The sequence below is a fragment of the Typopeltis vanoorti genome, chromosome 1, assembly GCF_054136105.1.
Source record: "Typopeltis vanoorti isolate ZY-2024b chromosome 1, IOZ_Tvanoo_1.0, whole genome shotgun sequence".
Lineage (NCBI taxonomy): Eukaryota > Metazoa > Arthropoda > Arachnida > Uropygi > Thelyphonidae > Typopeltis > Typopeltis vanoorti.
The window spans coordinates 183619080-183637723 of NC_143549.1; the positions used below are offsets into that span (position 1 = coordinate 183619080).

At 36.3% G+C, this 18644-nt stretch overlaps 1 protein-coding gene across 1 annotated transcript in view; it reads right to left on the reverse strand.

Annotated features, from left to right (window-relative positions):
• The window catches only part of LOC150110692 (uncharacterized), a 464373-nt gene that overhangs the window by 306381 nt on the left and 139348 nt on the right, over positions 1-18644 (reverse strand). The window contains exons 6-7 of the mRNA XM_090405298.1: positions 12322-12414; positions 3435-3565 (exon numbers count right to left, since the gene is read on the reverse strand). Coding sequence (XP_090261424.1) covers positions 3435-3565; positions 12322-12414 — 224 coding nt within the window. The remainder of the gene's footprint in view (positions 1-3434; positions 3566-12321; positions 12415-18644) is intronic.

Below are 18644 nucleotides of genomic sequence, written 5' to 3' on the forward strand. Positions count from 1 at the left end.
GGCAAAAAGATTAACAAATATAAATTTTTTTTAAAAATCTGGCTCTAATGATAGATATTCTTGAAGAATTTTTTTACTTTCAATCGGCCTTCAATCCCGAAAAACAAATTTAACCAAAGCTCAAACATTAATAAAGCGTACAATACGTGCTTTTGAACTTCTTAAAAACAATCACAGAAAGCATGAACAACAAATTAATGAGTTAATGGAATCTGACAAATATAAAGATATTCCATTTTTTTATAATGACACAAAAATAATGTCACTTCCAAAAGAAAAGTTGCTTGACAAAATTCTTTATTTTATGAATTTGCGACTTTTACCCAGTGTTGTGTCCCAATTTACAATTATTATGCTTTCAATTATCTTTACATGTGAAACTCTACTTATCTTCATCCAAATCTTATCTATATACGAGATATCACCCAAATACAAATATTCAAGTGTCCCTATATATTTATTTTTATACTGCACCTTTCAGGACATTTAGTTTACAATATAAAATTCAAAAACAAGGAGCAATTACCAAAATATGTCTGTATGCTTAGGAGTATGTTGGGTAATCTCCCTCATTAGAGCATTTCGATGTTTTACACTTGCAATCTTTATTGGCACATCGTGTACAGATGGCAGAACCACGATAGGAAGTTTAAATGTCAAAGTACAGTCATTCTTAAAGTGGCAAAGCATTTGGGATGTAGGATCTAACTGGACAGTTTAGATATTCTTCTTTCACAGATGCTGTCAATTTAGGTGTGCTGAAAGCAAGGATGATATTCTTGGTGGGAACCAGGTGACCATTCCTACATATGAATAATCTCCTCATGGTTGTCATTCCTCAGTGTTTAATTTCAGAGCAGATCTCCTTATCAGTAACACTGTCAAAAGTAACTGTCATTGGTATTCCTCCAATAGATGTTACACAAAGGAGTTGTTCTGATTGTGTGCTGACTTATTCATGCTAGACATATAGATACATTAATTAAAATTCACAAAATTCACAGTTTATCATACAAGATGTTGTTACAAAAAAAAACATATTTAGACTGCAAAGTATGCATATATTTTTTTTGTTAATTGTTAGATTCTGAAATGGTGACATGTAAAACTTGAAGTCGCCTATTTCAGATCTAACACTGCACAGATTCAAATTTTCGTGAGCAGTGCATTGAGACAAGATCAGGCAGGCTATTTGATTGACAAAAATGGATTTATTCATTGAACTAAGTAAGATACAATGTCCGCGCGGTTAGCCTAGTGGCTTTGCGCTTCGCAACCATATGCCTGGGGAAGGAATGTCCTAGGTTCGATTCCCGTCGGAGACGTGAGGAGCTGAAGGATCTTCCTCAGCCATAGCCAAGTTAGCCGGTCTTGGGCGCGGGCAGTAGGGTTTTTTCCGCCAGTTTATCTGGTGTTTTTCATCCCGCAAGCAGGCAAACCGGCCCCTTGAACATACACGGATCTACAGCCAAGAATACCTTGAGGCATAGGAGTGACCATTCTATCCTCGTATTTCGGTTACGAAATCCAAGCATGCTTGGAAGGTTGTGGGCCTTAAAAGGCCTGTTAAAGCCATTGGGATAGAAGTAAGATACAAATAAGTAATAATAATAATACAAATTACTAAGTAAGATACAAATAACAACAATTATGTGGTTAAAAACTAAAGCTATCATACAAGCTAACATTAGTTAACAAAACATCTCCTGGTCATTCTTTACATCTCATTACACAATTCTATATCTCTTATAAAGTTAAGTTTAAACTCCTTCTAATTGCTGAACATTTCCTAATTAATTAACTAATCATTCAACAATTCTCAGAACTAGGAACTAACAAACTAAACATGCTATAATTCATTTAACACAATTCCTTACAATTCTCAATCCTATGACTTTACGGTTCCCTGTTAAGATTCTGGTTTTCTAAAGTCCTATCATGCGCTGCAAATCTAGTAACTAATCAGTTCTTTTCTCAGAACTCCTATTACTTTTCTCAGTACACAAGAAAATTTAATAAGATACTACTTTACCAGGGATTCTGGAATTCCTTGGCTTTCCCTTAGATCGTCTGTAGGATGTCTGGGTCTCATTGATCATGCATCTACATAACTCTTCCTAATAAAATGGACTTGTGGGTTCAGTCACGACTCGGTTCCTTCGGTGTAGGCAAATCTGGTCTGCCGTGATCGGATCAAGTGGTTCCGCATAAACTCTCTGTCTACGCTGTATTTTCTGCAGAGTTGAGGTCTGTACTCGAATTGGATTTCTGCTTGACCGCCAGGCTGCCTACCAACACTGCCCGCTTCGATCATACTCCTACCACTGTCCACAGGAACTACGGAACTAGATGACCAGCACAACGGGGAAAAAGCCTTGAGTTCGCGTCGCCTAGCTCTATATATCTTTGTCGCGATGTTCTCCCTCTTACGTCACATTCTTTCTCTCGGCATCTAAATTTTCTTGCACCCAGTGCCATGACTCCTCCTAGCGTGTTTAAGGGTAACTTCCACGCACAATTCAGTCCTTGTACATCACTGCCTCAGGCCTTCATTCCTAATCTGCTTAGTTCGCTAGTGGTATGGCTCAGATATTTGCACACTAATATAATCCTTACATATTTTCAAGTTCTGATAACTTTACAAGAAGAACTAATAACAGTACAAGGCATAAGTAAAATATTTAAGTTATGAACCGTATCGATAATTCACAATCAACTTTAATTTTATTAATGTACAAATATTGCTCCTGGAATTTTGTTACTTGTTAGATCTGAATGAAATAATTTAGAATAAATTCTCTTTCATTCAGGAGAATTTAACAGTCGTATACCTGAATACACTTATGCATCAGACACTTGGTATAACAACAGATGACCAACAAAAAATATGTAGCACTAGATAAGAGTAAAGGAACATCAGCAATGAACACTGAAGGAGTGGAGAAAGGTTGAATGGAGTGATAGTTTGGGTTGTCTTCCTGCATTCTTAGTCCTACTAACATGGCTAACCATGTACACACCCTGATTCATGTTGGCCATTGACTCTCCTCATGATGGCCAATCCTAGTAGGATAATGGGTCATACCAGAGGACATGATTAGAAATGGCTACATTAACAGGATAGTGCCACTTTATGCAAATGAACTAGTTGGCTTATTTCAAGTTGCAAAATTTCACTCTTTGAAATAAGGCAGCTTTTGGGTTTGATAATACACGATGTTCATGAGAGGGATCTGCTGCTGGCAAATCTGCTTGGAAACGCAAGGAATTCATCACACCTATATGGTGGGAGATACATGTGGGGCATTTTCACAACCTAATGGAGTCAATGCCTGGCATATTTGAAGGTGCAATGATTCAACACTGTTAGATGGGAATCCCTAATGAGCAGGCCAATCAGAGAGAGAGAGCATGCACAGAAAAATATGACTAACCTTATATTTGGCATCCTTACGAAAGAGACATGGGTCATGATCAATAAGTCGTGTTAATTTTGCATGGTCCAAGAAAAGTACAAGTAGCAGAAATTTCTTCAGTGTATGTTTCTTTAATGCTGCTTCATAACCTATAAAATAACATAACATTAAATCTTATTATAGTGTGATATAAAATGTAAATTTTATAGCTTCACAATAAATTACTTGAAAGGTTATTATGCATTTTAAATAATGGTTTGCACATGTAAAAAAATTATAGGATTGTTCACTCCTTCATATTTCTTCTTTATTACAAGGACATCAATAAATATACAACTCAAAGAAACAACCAGTTCAGCTGAACACACTTTGTCACCAGGCTGATATCCCATTACCTACTACTGATTTGTATTCAGTTCATGCAACAGCTCTAGCACCACCACCTCCTCATACACCTGAGTTTCTTCATCCAGTGAAGAGATAGCAGTGAGCTCAATATTGCCTACACTACACTGATAGCTTTTAGGAAAATTGGCACTCATTGGTTGAATAATCTCTTCTGCATCTGTCACATGTGTACCATCTGCATTCAGCAAAGTTATTCTTTCGCATTCTTCTTTCTTTCTTTTACTTGCTTGCAACATTATGAAAGAATTCTTTTGGGTTATCATTAGCTTGCAGAGCCAGTTTCTTTACATACTAGCTCACAGTTAGCTTTCCATACAATAGCTGCAACTCTTCTGGCCTACACTTCATAAATTTCATAACTGATATCATAATTATGCATATGGTACTCCTTCGCATCATCATCATTTTCTTAAGAATCTCTTGTGTAATAAGATTGCACCCATTTCACTCCTACCCTATTTAATCTTCAAAAAATAGGAACATATTTCAATATTGCATCATTTAAGTATTTTTTAAATGGATCCCAAACACTGCTGATATCCTTACCATCTAACAAGCTGTACCATGAGATTGAACCCACTATTCTCCTTAACTGTTCATAATTTGTCGCTTTGAAGTTCAACATTTAATCTTTTCTAAATGGAACATTCATAAACATAGCCACTTCCCAGGTTAGTATAGCATGATCACTGTCACATCCTGAAACCACTGACACTACGTGGGTGGTCTGAAAAGTTCTCAGCCTCAACCATAGATGGCAACACTATTGGCAAGATTTTTTTCCCCCTAAGTTGGTACGTCTGTCATAAGCATCCATGTGAAATTGCAAATCATTCTATCAAGCAAAAGTGTTGTCTGTATCTCTTAAAATGGATAAAATTGAGTATAGTGAAGTTATAAAATTCTTTGTAAAAGAGTGAAGTCATAAAATTCTTTGTAAAAGAAGATTTAATGCCAAAAGAAATTCATTCAAAGTTCATTAAAGTTTACGTGCACTCTTCTCCTTCGTTTTTGACAATTAAGAAATGAGCTGCCGAGTTTAAATGTGGCCATACCAGCCTTGAAGATGATCCACTTGAAGGACATCCAAAAAGAGGAGATATAAATCACTGATCAAGTGCATGATATGGTATTGGATGACCGACGATGCAAAGTGCGTGAAATTTCTGAGACTATAGGCATTTCAAAAGAATGTGTAGGATATATTTTGCATGAAGAATTGCAAATGATAAAGCTTTGCACAAGATGGGTACCACAATTGCTCACATCAGATCAAAAACGCACTCGCATGAAATTCTCTGAACAGTGCTTGGAGCGTTTTTAACAAGAATAAAAACTGATTTTGTGCATTGATTTATTATTATGGATGAGACTCGGATTCACCATTACACACCAGAATCCAAACAGCAGTCAAAACAGTGGAGAAGCCAGTTGTTCGGTGCAAAAGAAGACAAATTTGGTTCCATTAGTAAGAAAGGTCATGGCATTGGTGTTTTGGGATGCTAAAGGCATTTTGTTTATTAATTATCTTAAAAAGTGTAAAACAATAACTGGGGAATATTATTCCAATCTTTTAACCAGACTAGATGAAAAAATTCGTGATAAAAGACCCAGTTTGCAGATGAAAAAAAATCATCTTTCATCAGGACAATGCACCTGCCCACAAAGGTGTTTTGGCAATGGGAAAATTAAGGGATCTGCACTATGAATTGTTGGAACATCCACCCTATTCCCCAGATTTGGCTCCCTCTGATCTTATCTCTTCCAAAAAACTAAAACTCTTCCTCGCTGGTCAGCATTTTTCTTCGAATCAAGAGGTGATTGCAGCTGTAGAGGGGTGGCAGATCTTACTGAGAACCACTACAGGAATGGGATAATGGCGCTGGAGCATCATTGGAATAAATGTATTAGTCTTAAGGGAGATTATGTTGAAAAATAAAAATAATTTTGAAATTATAAATTCATTTTTTCATTGTTAGGCTGAGAACTTTTCAAACCACCCTCGTATAATCAGTTCTAATACTCTTTGACCTAGAGTTTCTTCTGTCATATACTGCATAAGGAAGTTGTTATGCAAAGCATCACCCATGATGATCAATTATTTGGTACCCATTAGGTTTATCTGGTGATGCATTTTATCATCACTAGCTGATCCACAATGTCTGTAGCAATAATTGAACTTGTTGTTGAACATTTTTTCTTGTATATTCTTTCTTGTTTTATCCTTTATCCAAGTGTAAACAAATAAAGTTTATGTATGAAGAATCTTCACAACATCATGAAGATACTTCACATGCAAATTTTGTGTGTTACACTTATATAAAGGATCAAAGAAGAATATAATTTCTTGGCATCTTCAATTTATAATAGTGAAAAAACTTTCAACAACTAGCTCTGATCCAGGGTATTTTAATAAGAAGTTGTTACACCTTTTGACTACATGTATACAAGAAATATATGATTTCTGCATTAATAAGACCTGGCTCTCGGAAGCACATGTGATGACTGGTATTGAGGTCAAAGGGTACAGTAATTTTAAGAAAGATTAGACAAGATAGGAGAGAAGGAATGTGATGCTAACAATATCCAGATGATTTGAGGTTAGTTAGATAGCTATGTTTGCAATATTAGTAACAGTTTTCAATGTAGCAGTGAGTTTGAAGCTATATGGTGTGAAGTTAAGTCTGACAAGATCAAATTCATGGTAGGTTAAATTAAAGATGCCAAGAAATTATATTCTTGTTTAATCTTTTATCCAAGTTTAAGCAAAGTTTTGATCATGAAGTATCTTGGTTTCTCTTTTGGGTCTGGCTCCTTATGATAAGACTTCAATAAAGGTCAAAACAAGGCTGGGTAGTGGCCCTTCCTATAATACATAGCATTATACACACCTAAAAGGATGTGTGCTTTGCATTATGGGATACTAAGGCAAGTAATGTGAAGTCATTAGCAAGTAGCCTGGTCATGAAGATACTTCATGATCAAACCTTGTTTGCTTAGATTTGGATAAAGGATTAAACAAGAATATAATTTCTTGGCATCTTTAATTTAACCTACCATGAATTTGATCTTGTCAGACTTCACCTCACACCATATAGCTTCAAACTCACTGCTACACTGAAAATTGTTACTAATATTGCAAACATAGCTAACTAACCTCAAATCATCTGATATTGTTAGCATCACATTCCTTCTCTCCTATCTTGTCTAATCCTTCCTAAAATTACTGTACTCTGTAAACTCAATACCAATCATCACGTGCTTCTGAGAGCCAGGTCTTATTAATGTATCTGTACTGGTTTAAAAATGGTTCTTACATTACAATTTTTAACATTATTCTATGCGTGTGCGGAAGTTCCTCTGAGGTATACCAATGCAATGAAATCTTTACATCTTTCTTCAGTGGTAATATGTGTGGGTGTCTTATAAAATAATAAGCGTTTTTAAGCTGTATAACTGAGAGGAGTCCTCCACATAGCCTTTAAAAGAATGCGGAGAACCGACCAGGGCTTCTGACCTAATGTCCAATCCTCACCTTCTCGTGGTGCACCCTGTTGGGTATCTACTTTGATACTGAACGAACGAGGATGGGCTGGCAATTTGGGATTTAGCCGACCAAATTGTATTCTTATTGGTTAAACCAAAATATAGAATGATGGTACAACCCCCCCCACCCCCCCCCCCCCCCACCCCCCCCCCCCCCCACCCCCCCCCCCCCCCACCCCCCCCCCCCCCCACCCCCCCCCCCCCCCACCCCCCCCCCCCCCCACCCCCCCCCCCCCCCACCCCCCCCCCCCCCCACCCCCCCCCCCCCCCACCCCCCCCCCCCCCCACCCCCCCCCCCCCCCACCCCCCCCCCCCCCCACCCCCCCCCCCCCCCACCCCCCCCCCCCCCCACCCCCCCCCCCCCCCACCCCCCCCCCCCCCCACCCCCCCCCCCCCCCACCCCCCCCCCCCCCCACCCCCCCCCCCCCCCACCCCCCCCCCCCCCCACCCCCCCCCCCCCCCACCCCCCCCCCCCCCCACCCCCCCCCCCCCCCACCCCCCCCCCCCCCCACCCCCCCCCCCCCCCACCCCCCCCCCCCCCCACCCCCCCCCCCCCCCACCCCCCCCCCCCCCCACCCCCCCCCCCCCCCACCCCCCCCCCCCCCCACCCCCCCCCCCCAGGTGGAGCATGGCGTTTTTTTTTCCAGGAGATCCTGTGGGTTGTATCCAAAACATGGTCTGCAAGGCCAGATTGACCATAATCGTGATTGCAGATGTATGACTTGTGTTCTTTTAACCGGATGGTTGCTAATCTACCTGTCTGTCCAAAGTTAGCCAGTTTACAGGCACAAGGTACTCTATATACTCCAGACACTGAGAGAGGAGGGAACTGGTCTTTGATGGAATGGATAAGGGTAGCAAGTTTATGGTGGGGCTTAAAAGCTGTATGGAGGTTGTACTTTTTTAATGATCTGGCTATTTTTTTTCTGCACCACGGATGTAAGGTATGGTGATGGAATTTCTGAAGTCCTTCTGAAGAGATGGTCGGGGAATGGGGAAGGACTTGATTATTTTTTTTTAATTCTGTAGTCACTGGAAAGGAAGGTGTTGTGTATGTGCTTGAGTTCGGTTGAAAGGGCAGTTTCACTGAAACAAAGATTGTGGACTCTATTGGTAAGAGTTTTAATAATGCCATATAGTTGAGAGGGGTGGTATTGGGAGAGTTTGTGAATGTATCTGCCTGTGTGAGTAGATTTTCTATATACAGAGAAAGAAAGGCTACCATTAGGAAGGAGTGTTACTAAGGTGTCTAGGAAGGGTAAACTATTGTTATTTTCCTTTTCCATTGTAAACTGGATTCTTGGATGTAGACTATTGAGGTGACTAAGGAAGGAATCTAATGTGTCTGGGCCATGAGGCCAAATAGAGAACACATCATCTACATATCTTAGCCAGATAGAAGGTTTTAGAGGGGAAGAGTCTATGGCTCGTTTTTCAAAATGTTCCATGTAAAAATTGATAAGAGGGGTGAGGGGGGAAACTCATGGCAGTTCCCTCTATCTGTTTGTAGATTTTGTTCTTCCAAGAAAAATAATCAGAGTTGATGGCAAAGGAAAAGAGCTCTAAGACATCAGAAGGAAAAACATTTTTTAAGAGTGTTAAGGTGTCAATTAGGGGAATACTGGTAAATAATGAGATGATGTCAAAGCTGACCAATATGTCTGTATTATTTAAAGTAATATTTTCAATTAAGTTTTTAAAGTGGGTGGAGTTTTTTTATGAGATGTGGTAAGACCAGTGAGGGGGGGGGGGGTCAAAGAGTTAACTAGCTGCTTTGAAAATTTGTAGCAAGGAGCACTGGTGTTAGCTACGTAAAATCTGATGTTATTAGCTGTTTCTGGAGCTAAGTGATAGATTTTAAGCTCCACCGTAAACTTGCTACCCTTATCTGTTCCACCAAAGACCAGCTCCCTCCTCTCTCAGTGCCTGGAATATATAGAGTACCTTGTGCCTGTAAACTGGCTTACCTCAGACAGACAGGTAGATCGGCAACCATCCGGTTAGAAGAACACAAGTCATACAACTGCAATCACGATTATGGTCAATCTGGCCTTGCAGACCATGTGTTGGATACAACCCGCAGGATCTCCTGAAAAAAACTACCATGATCCACCATAGTAAATTAAAAAAAAAAAAGACTATTCTTTGAACCTGCATCTGCATGCAGGAATCAACTGAATTTAAACAAATACGGTTGCATTAAACTTCCCAAAATTTGGGAAACATTAATTATCAGAGATCCCTCTTTACATCCTAGGCCACCTGCAAATGCCCATAGAGGGCAAACCACCCAGATAGGACTTTAGTTTCACTCACTATTGTATTATTTGTGTGTGTGTGTGTGTGTGTGTGTTGTTACAAAAAGATTTGTAATCCCAGAAGATGTCTCTGTGACGGAGACGAAATATTGGAAGTATTAAAATTATTTTTAATCCTTTCTCAGTGCTGATAATATTCCATTAAACATCCAACACGGATTCTTCACAGCACTTAAGCCTCAACACATGGATACTGAGGAATAACATGTATGTATATGCACAAACAACTCAATGTATGCAAAAACATGACCTAAAATGAATCAGAAAATAGTAGCACCAGGCATACTGATCTAAAATATCATGGAAACCACTACTATTCTTTTTGTCACAGAATTTTTGACAAGAATAGCAGTTTTACACATGCTACAAAATGGTCAAATATCAGTGAAATAGAAGGTGATTCAAAAAAGGTGAATATCAAATGCACAATATGTTGTATTGTGAAAAGAGAGGGAGTAGAGCAACCAATGACCTCACCAAGTTTCACTTCTGTCAGTTAAAATACAACAATAATGGATACAAAAACACTGATGCTGAATATCTGAGATAAGAAAGGTTACCTGAATTGTGATGAGTCAAAAAAAGTTAAATTTTGTGCAGGCGACTATTTGCTTCATCACAAATCCTGCTTTCAGTTTTTCAATGATGACTATGGTAAGACAAGAGTTTAGGACTATTTTTTTTAACACATCAGGTTCTCGAATATGAGTAATGTACAAGGCACGTCCAGACAGTAAGGTCTGTTCTGAATTTACTCTCAAATAACAGATTCAAGAGGGGTCTTGCATGCGGTAGCATACAGTAAATCATTAGCTTGCTGTTGACCATACATTCCACTTTCATTCCATTATTGTTTGTAGCAGTGGCGGTCGGTGAAAATTTTAAGTGGGATGCAGCATATACAAAATAAAAAAAAATTCTTTTTTTCCTAATCAGTAACCAATTTATTAATAAATAAATTTACATATTAAAAAATTGCTTTATTAAAAATATTTTCCCCTCACCACCCACGAACACACACCAATAATAAACATTTTATATCTCACAGAAATAACGCACGCAAGCATATAATTTAACTGTAGCAACACTGCTCTCTGAGCAGTGTTGGAGTCACTTTTTACATGCAATGAGAAGTGCAAACGAATATCGGCAAGTCTAGCTGCAATTGGCCGAACGTGATAATTTTGACACATCATTAGATCGCAGTGCATTTGTTTCATAATCTAAAGCGTTAATCAAACAAATCCAATTATTAACTATTCAATCAATGTCGAAACATAAGCTGTAACCTTTAACATTGTTGTATTGCATTTATATAATGTTGTGAGCATTGTAATTATTTATAAACACAAACAAAATTTAATTTTTTCGTTTTTTTTCCTTGGGGGTGCTGCAGTGTCGCAGTGCTTATGTACAAGCCGCCACTGGTTTGTAGTCTTCTACAAGTAATTTATAATGAATTCTGTGATTAAAAATCCCACTAGTTGCAAAGTCATGGTGCAATATGGTTTTTTGTCAGTGGAAAATTATAGTGCTGCAGAAATTCACCAAAGACTGTGTAAGGTTTATGGGCCTAAATATAATGAGTGACAGTAAGATAAGGCAATGGTATCATTTGTTTAAAGAAGGGCACACAATGTTCACAAAGAGCACAGTGGTCGGCCAATGTGGTGACAAATGACAAATATATGAAAATTCACAATTATGGAACTTTCTTTTGAATTCCAAGAAGTTTCACACTCAGTTATTCATGAAATTGTAACAGAAAAGCTGAAGTAAAAGAAATTGTGTGCCAGATGAGTCCCAAAAATGCTGACCAATGCACATAAACAGCAGTGAATGGAACTGGCTTAATTTTTGAGGCATTATGAAAATGAAGGAAATCAACTTTTTTTTCTCGTATCATGACTGGTGACGAAACATGGATTCCGTACACAAATATCAAGTCAAATCAATGCAGTTGTGGCATTAATAATTTCAAAAGCAAAAAAAATTGAAACGGTCAATGTCAGTCAAAAAAATGATTGGCACTGTCTTTGGGACCAAAAAGGGATCTTACTCATTGCTTTTCCTTTAGCAAAGAACCAAAATTAAGTTTTGTGTTCACTCTTTCCACCAAATTGTTTGTCATCATACTTGGCTGGTTACTGCATTCTCCATTATTTACATTGTTGCATCCTTCTTTAAACAAACGACACCACTGCCTACCTTACTGTCCCTCGTTATGTTAGTCCCGTAAACCTTATACAGTTAGTGAATTTCTGCAGCACTATTGTTTTCTGCAAAACAAAATCCATATCACACATATTATCCAAAATGGTGGGATTATCTTCTATATTCTTACCAGATTTTACATAACTTTTGTTTAGCTAATGTTACACATATACTGTTACACTTTGACTTGCTAACTTATTTGCTAGAAACTTTCAATATGCTTTCTTTTTTTACAGGACTGTTTCTAACTTTTGTTTGGATCTGCAATGAAGGTCACTGCAGACCAAAAAAAAACTTCACCAAATACTTCCCTGGCAGAATTAATATTTTTTTTTCAGATTTTGACACTAAATCTCCAAAATTAGGATTTTGCTTTCAAACTGTATTTTTTTTCTCCAATAATATTTATATATCATTACAAACAAATGGTATGTGCAAACTTACTTCCAGTCCTATTCTTAACCACAGAGGATTGTAACAATGGAGAAGGTCCAGCATTTTCTGTTTAATTCCTAGAAGGAAGTGAATAAAAAAAAGTCTTTTTTTTTCTCCAAATTCATTCAGAATTATATATCTATACATAAATGTCATGGATTGCTACATTGCTCACTAAAACAATAATATAATATAAATATCCATAAGTACTAAACATCAGATAAGACAAAATAAAGATGTAAGAAAAGAAAGGTGTTGGATATAGGGATGGTGATTTTAAAATTAAAATAGAAATGAGCAGAATATATTGCAGGACATGAACATGAGAGAAGATAGAAGGATAATCTGGTGGAAATAGTTGGATATTGTTGTCATCAGGAAACCTTCAAAAGAGAAATATGGAAACAAATGGGAAGGCCTATAACCAAAAATGGTTCTAAAATTGGCTCAGAAGAGAAAATACAGCTCAAGCATTACTTATGAAAAAAACTGAAAATAAGTAAAATAATCAAAATGTTCACTTCTGTTATAGCATGAATGAATTACATGAACAACTTCAAAAGAAATTTTTAAAGTGCAAGAAAACTTGTTTTCATTAACTTAATATATTACTATCATCAGTAAAAGAATCAAGATTTAGTCATTGAATTATATCTGCTAAAAGAGTTTATGTCAAGAAAACTCACAATCAAAGAAAAGACCTGTACTAATTTGTTCAGTATACAAATGCATATCTTATTTACTGTTATTATTCTATCTTGGAAAGCATTTAATGTTATACATATATATATTAACACCCTCAAGGGCTCGCTTTAGTGAGTATGGGAGTGTCAAAACCCAAGGTACCTGATACTGAACCATGCCTTTCTTTCATGCAATACTCATCTGTTATATTATCTGTAAACTGGTTTCTACTCTTCTTTTTCTTCTTGCTCTTTCCTCCAATACTATTAGAGGATTTAAGGACCAGGAGTGAATCTTTCCTATTTTACTATTTTTTTTAGTCCCATGCAGTGGGAGTCTGCCTTCTCTCCCAGGCATTTTCCTTGCACAATAGGTTAAATCTCAACTCTCTTTAAGGGAGGTCAACATGGGAAGATTGACCTCCCTTAAAGAGAGTTGATAAAATTGAAAGCCATGGCAGCCAAGGCCAAAACAGACAGGTTATCTCAAATGCAATATCTACTTCTCAGAATAATGACAGAATTCACTCAAATGTAAATTAGAGGTTCTTTCTAGATAATGTATCTGGGAAGAACATTAAGGAAATTAAACGCATGTCAGAACTTTGAAAAGAGATGAAAAAGAAGTGCTGTGTAAGGCACTGGAGAAAATAAACTGGGATATCCTTGGACTTTCTGAAACAAAAATAAAAGAAAAAATTACTGAAACAAGTAATTATATTTAACATACTGCTAGGGGAAAACGTGGTCAAGGAGAAGTTAGAATTACGATTCACATAATTCCTCCTCTGGGTCTGGCTCCCACTGACGAGACCTCAGTAAAGGTCGAAACCGTCTAGGTAGTGGCCTTTCCCTTAATGCCTAGCATTATACATGTCTACAAGGAGATGTACTTTCCATTATGGGAGATACTAAGACAAGGAGTGATGAGAGCTTGGTCCACCTTTACGACGAGTTGCTTCAGTCCTGAAGATACTTCAGGTGCAAACTTTGTTTACTTACACTTGGATAAAGGATTAAACTAAATTTATTATTGCCAGCCTGGTTGGCCGAGTGGTTAGCGTATCTACTCTCCAGCCAAAAGGCTGCGGGTTCAAATCCCTCCATGTGCATGGATGTTTGCAATTGTTTGTGGAAATATTAGTGGTGATAGGCGGTAGATGGCGTTGGTATAGTTGGTGGGATTGAGTGGTGGAGACAGAGTTGTAGAGTAGCTGCCCTCCCTCGATGAGTCTTCGACTTCCTGGAGGTGTCAAGTAATAATAATAATAAAAATGGAAAAAGAACAAATTTAACCAGTCTGTCTCCCAGAGAATTACAACTCTCAGAGTGTAAATCAATAAGCCGTGTGATTTAAATATAATACAATATGCACCCACTTCCAGTCATTCAGATGAAGAAATCAATTTCTATGAGGATATCTCCAACGCTCTCAGAGATAACACGTCACTGAAAATCTGTAATGGGATGTTTTAAGCGTAAATTAAGAAAGAAACAAGAGAGAGATAGAAAGTGCACTTTAGGTGCACAAGCAGTGGTGAGCTATAGAAATTTTAACAAAGGGCTCGCATCGTCGAGCAAAAAAAAAAGCCGTATTTCACACAAAAACTTTTATTAATACAGCTTGTGCACAAATGCACAATCGAAAAGTATGAGAGTACAATCAACCTGTAAAGGCTATCATTTTTAAACAAATATTTCATGATCTAAACATAAAATATTTGCATACAATCATCTGTGTTAATTTATCTTACATAAGAAAAACATTTTTTTACTATCAAAATATAATAAGAATAAAATCTTTTATAATCACACAAATGTGAAATAGTCCACATTTTTTATAAACAAAATTCTTTTGTTTGTGATGGATGTTTTTATGACAAAGAATCTATAAAGAATAAATAAATATCATCTAAACACAATAAAAATGAAGTACATTACATTCTCTTTTGTTTTTATACTTCAAGTGATAATCAACAGTACCAATCAAGGGGCATTATTTTATAGTCCTTTTTATTTATATGCAATTATCAAAAGTGAATTCTTATTTGTAAAATGGTGGTAACAGTAACTATAATATTTTATTTAATAAAATCACTTTGTTAGGTTACCGTATGAGTTTGTCGCTTAAGTTTTTTTTTTGAAAAAATAAAAAAGTAAACAAGAAGAACAAGGGGCTCGCAAATTTGAGAAAAATTTAACAAAGGGCTCAGAGGCAAGCCCCTTATAGCTCACCACTGTGCACAAGGCATGGGCTAAAAAAAAAGAGGGCAAAGACCTGTTGAATTTGCAGAAAGCCAAGGATTGTGTATAGGAAATCCTTTCTTTATAAAACAAATTAAACAAAAATAGACATGGAGATCACCAAATGGAGAAGTTTTTAATGAAATTAATTATATTATGGTTTACAACATGGAAATACTAGATGACATATCTAGTATCATCCAATTTAAGACTGATAGTGATAACAAGCTAGTGAGAGCAAGAATAAAACACATCAAGAGGGAAGAATTAAACTGTTAATGAAAAAAAAACACACTAGAAGGTGAAGATATACATAATAAACCATAAAGAAAAATTTGAGGAAATGGTGGAATGCAAGATGAAGGAAAGAAGTATGAATTAATCAGGCTTATCTGATAGAATTGAGGTAACAGCTTCAACAATAATAGAAGTGACTAAAAGTTTAAGAAAATCATGACCAGCAAACAGAACCTCTAAAAAAAAACTTACTTTACAGATACTTGATCTAATCGAACACAGCAAGAATTAAAGAAAAGAAGACACAGAAGTAGCAAAGCTAAAGACAATACAGAATTTATGGAAATATGAAAGTTAGTCACAAAAGAAATAACGACATCAGAAAATATAATTTAAGAACAATTCAGAACATAACAGAAAATAAAAAAAATCTCTAAGAATGATCAAAAAATGAAAGGAAAATGGAAGGAAAAAACAGATTCCAGAAATGAAAAATAAACAAGGAATAATACAATACATTTCATTATTTCTTCTCTGTTGTATTGTATTATTCCTTGCTTATTTTTCATTTCTGGAATCTGTTTTTTCCTTCCATGTAACCCTTTTTTGATCATTCTTAGAGATAATATCTTCCTTCAATATCTAGTGAGTTTTATAGGAACATATACACAGACAAGGAAACAGATATAAATCCTCCACAATATTTAGATTAAGCTAATACAGAAACCACCACCCATCATGATGGAAGAATTGTGGAAAGCCCTCAAGTCACCTAAGAATAAAAAAATCATATTGGATATATTCAATGATATTTTAATTGCAGAAAAAATTCCGGTACAGTGGCAGAAATCATTGATTATCTTATTACATAAAAAGGGGCAGCAAAGATATCAATAACTACTATAAGCCAATCGGTTTACTATCAAAGTTGTAAAGAAATGTTTATATATTACATAGCCATATTAACAAGGAGGATGCAGAGCATGAATCTTTACAAAAGATCATATCTACACTATTAATCAAGTAATAGAAAAAGCAAATGAATATAATCAATATAATCTTCCTGCATATTTAATGATTATGAAAAGCCATTGATTCTCTTTATCAGACAAAAATAATAAACAGCTTAATTAAAATAACAAGCCATCCCAGTAAAGTATATCAGATTATTAAAAACTGTATAAAGCTAGAACATCAGGGAAAGGAATTTGGTAATGGGAGAGGAGTAAGGCAAGGAGATCCTATATCACTCAAATTGTTTTCTACTACTTTAGAAGAGTTGTCTCATTGGAAAACTATGGAATAAGCATCAATGGAAAAAATTTCAAATCACTTATGTTTTGCAGATGACAATGTTCTTTTAGCAAAAAATATACGGTCAGAGAAAGCTACAAAAAAGTTTAAAGATTAATATAAATAAAACAAAACTTATGACAAATTCAAGTCAGAATGAACTAAAATTACCAGATAATCCTATTGAAATCATAGACTATATTTACCTCAATCAATTAGTTTGGCCAGGTTGTGTGTGTCACAAACAGCCTTGGAGAGAATGCTCCACAATAACAAACAGGGATAGAATAAGAAATACTAGAAGTAGAGAGAGAGAGAGAGATGACTAGAGTAGAAGATATTGTGAAGTATTGTAAATCATGTAAATAGAAATGGGCTGGCCATATATTAATCTATTAAGATGGCCAGATGAAAGGCAGACAAAATTATGCACTGAGTGGGTACTAAGAGAAGGAAAGAGAAGCAAAGGTGACCAAAGGATAAGATGGAAGGGATTATCTAAAAAAGTTTGACACAGATGGTGGACACTGGCTAAAGGCAGAATTGGAAAGTTAAGGGGGAGGACCTATATCCAGCAGTGGATAAAAAGAAGCTAAAGAAGAATATATATAGTAACAAGCATTATGGTTTCGACTATAACATCTATAACTTAAAATTGGCTTTAATACTATCTTGTATACAGCTAATTTAGTGTTTTGGCTAATTTCTCTCTTATTCCATATAAAGCTTTGTTCATTCAGTTGTCTATTTCCATATTTAATTTACCCTCTTCACTAAAAATCATGCCTAAGTAGCTGAAATGTTTTACTTGTGATTGCATCTTATAGTAGTACTGTATAATAAACATTTACTTTATATTTGTTTAATTTTTTCTAATGTAAACTTTACTATCATCATCATCAAATTCTTGATATATATTCTCAAGAAGTACACAGGATATGATAGTACTACATGAAAAATTACATCGTTACTAACTTCCTATCTACAATTTTCCTCCAAATCAGTCTGTTACCTGTCAAGACTCCAACATTATCAGATCATATATTTCTATCTTCTAAGGCATTTACTGTATCAATCCACCTATATCTTGGTCCTCTGGGTCTTTTTCCTACCAACCTGGCAAAGAAGACTTGTTTTGCAAATCTTTCATTCTGTTTAAGTGACCATACCACCTGAGATTAGCTCTGCTAATGCAGACAACATCCTTTCCAAATATTCTTGTTTTTAAAATACTGTCACTGATGCCATCTGTTTATGCCCCTAATCTTTCTCAAGACTCTCATATCTGCAGCCTCTAATCTTTGGTCAAAAGTTTTACTTCTGACCCATTTCTCAGATCCATAAGTTAAAACTGGTTTGGACACTGACTTATATACAGCCAATTTAGTGTCTTGTCTAATTTTAGTCTTATTTCATATAAATTTATTCAGTTGACTTCCTACCATACCAGCTTTGTTGATTCTGTTGTCTATTTCCATATTTAATTTACCATCTTCACTAAAAATCATGCCTGAGTAGCTGAAATGTTTTACTTGTTCTATAGGTTTTCCATTCACAATACAGTTGATATTTTCAATGTTTCTGCCCATTTTCATTGTCTCTGTCTTTTTAATGCTGACCTTCATACATATCTATTACAACAGTTATTCACTTTAGTCAGGGAATCTTGCAGACTTGTAGCGGATTTATTAAGAAGTATAACATCATCCGCATAAAGCAAAGACTAACATCTCCAATTTTGATATCGGTTATGTTAAATCTGACATCAGATTTAACATTAAACCACCTTCCTGTACTTCCTTCAATTCTAACTGCTGACTTACAAATCAAATAAAGACTAAGTATTGCTT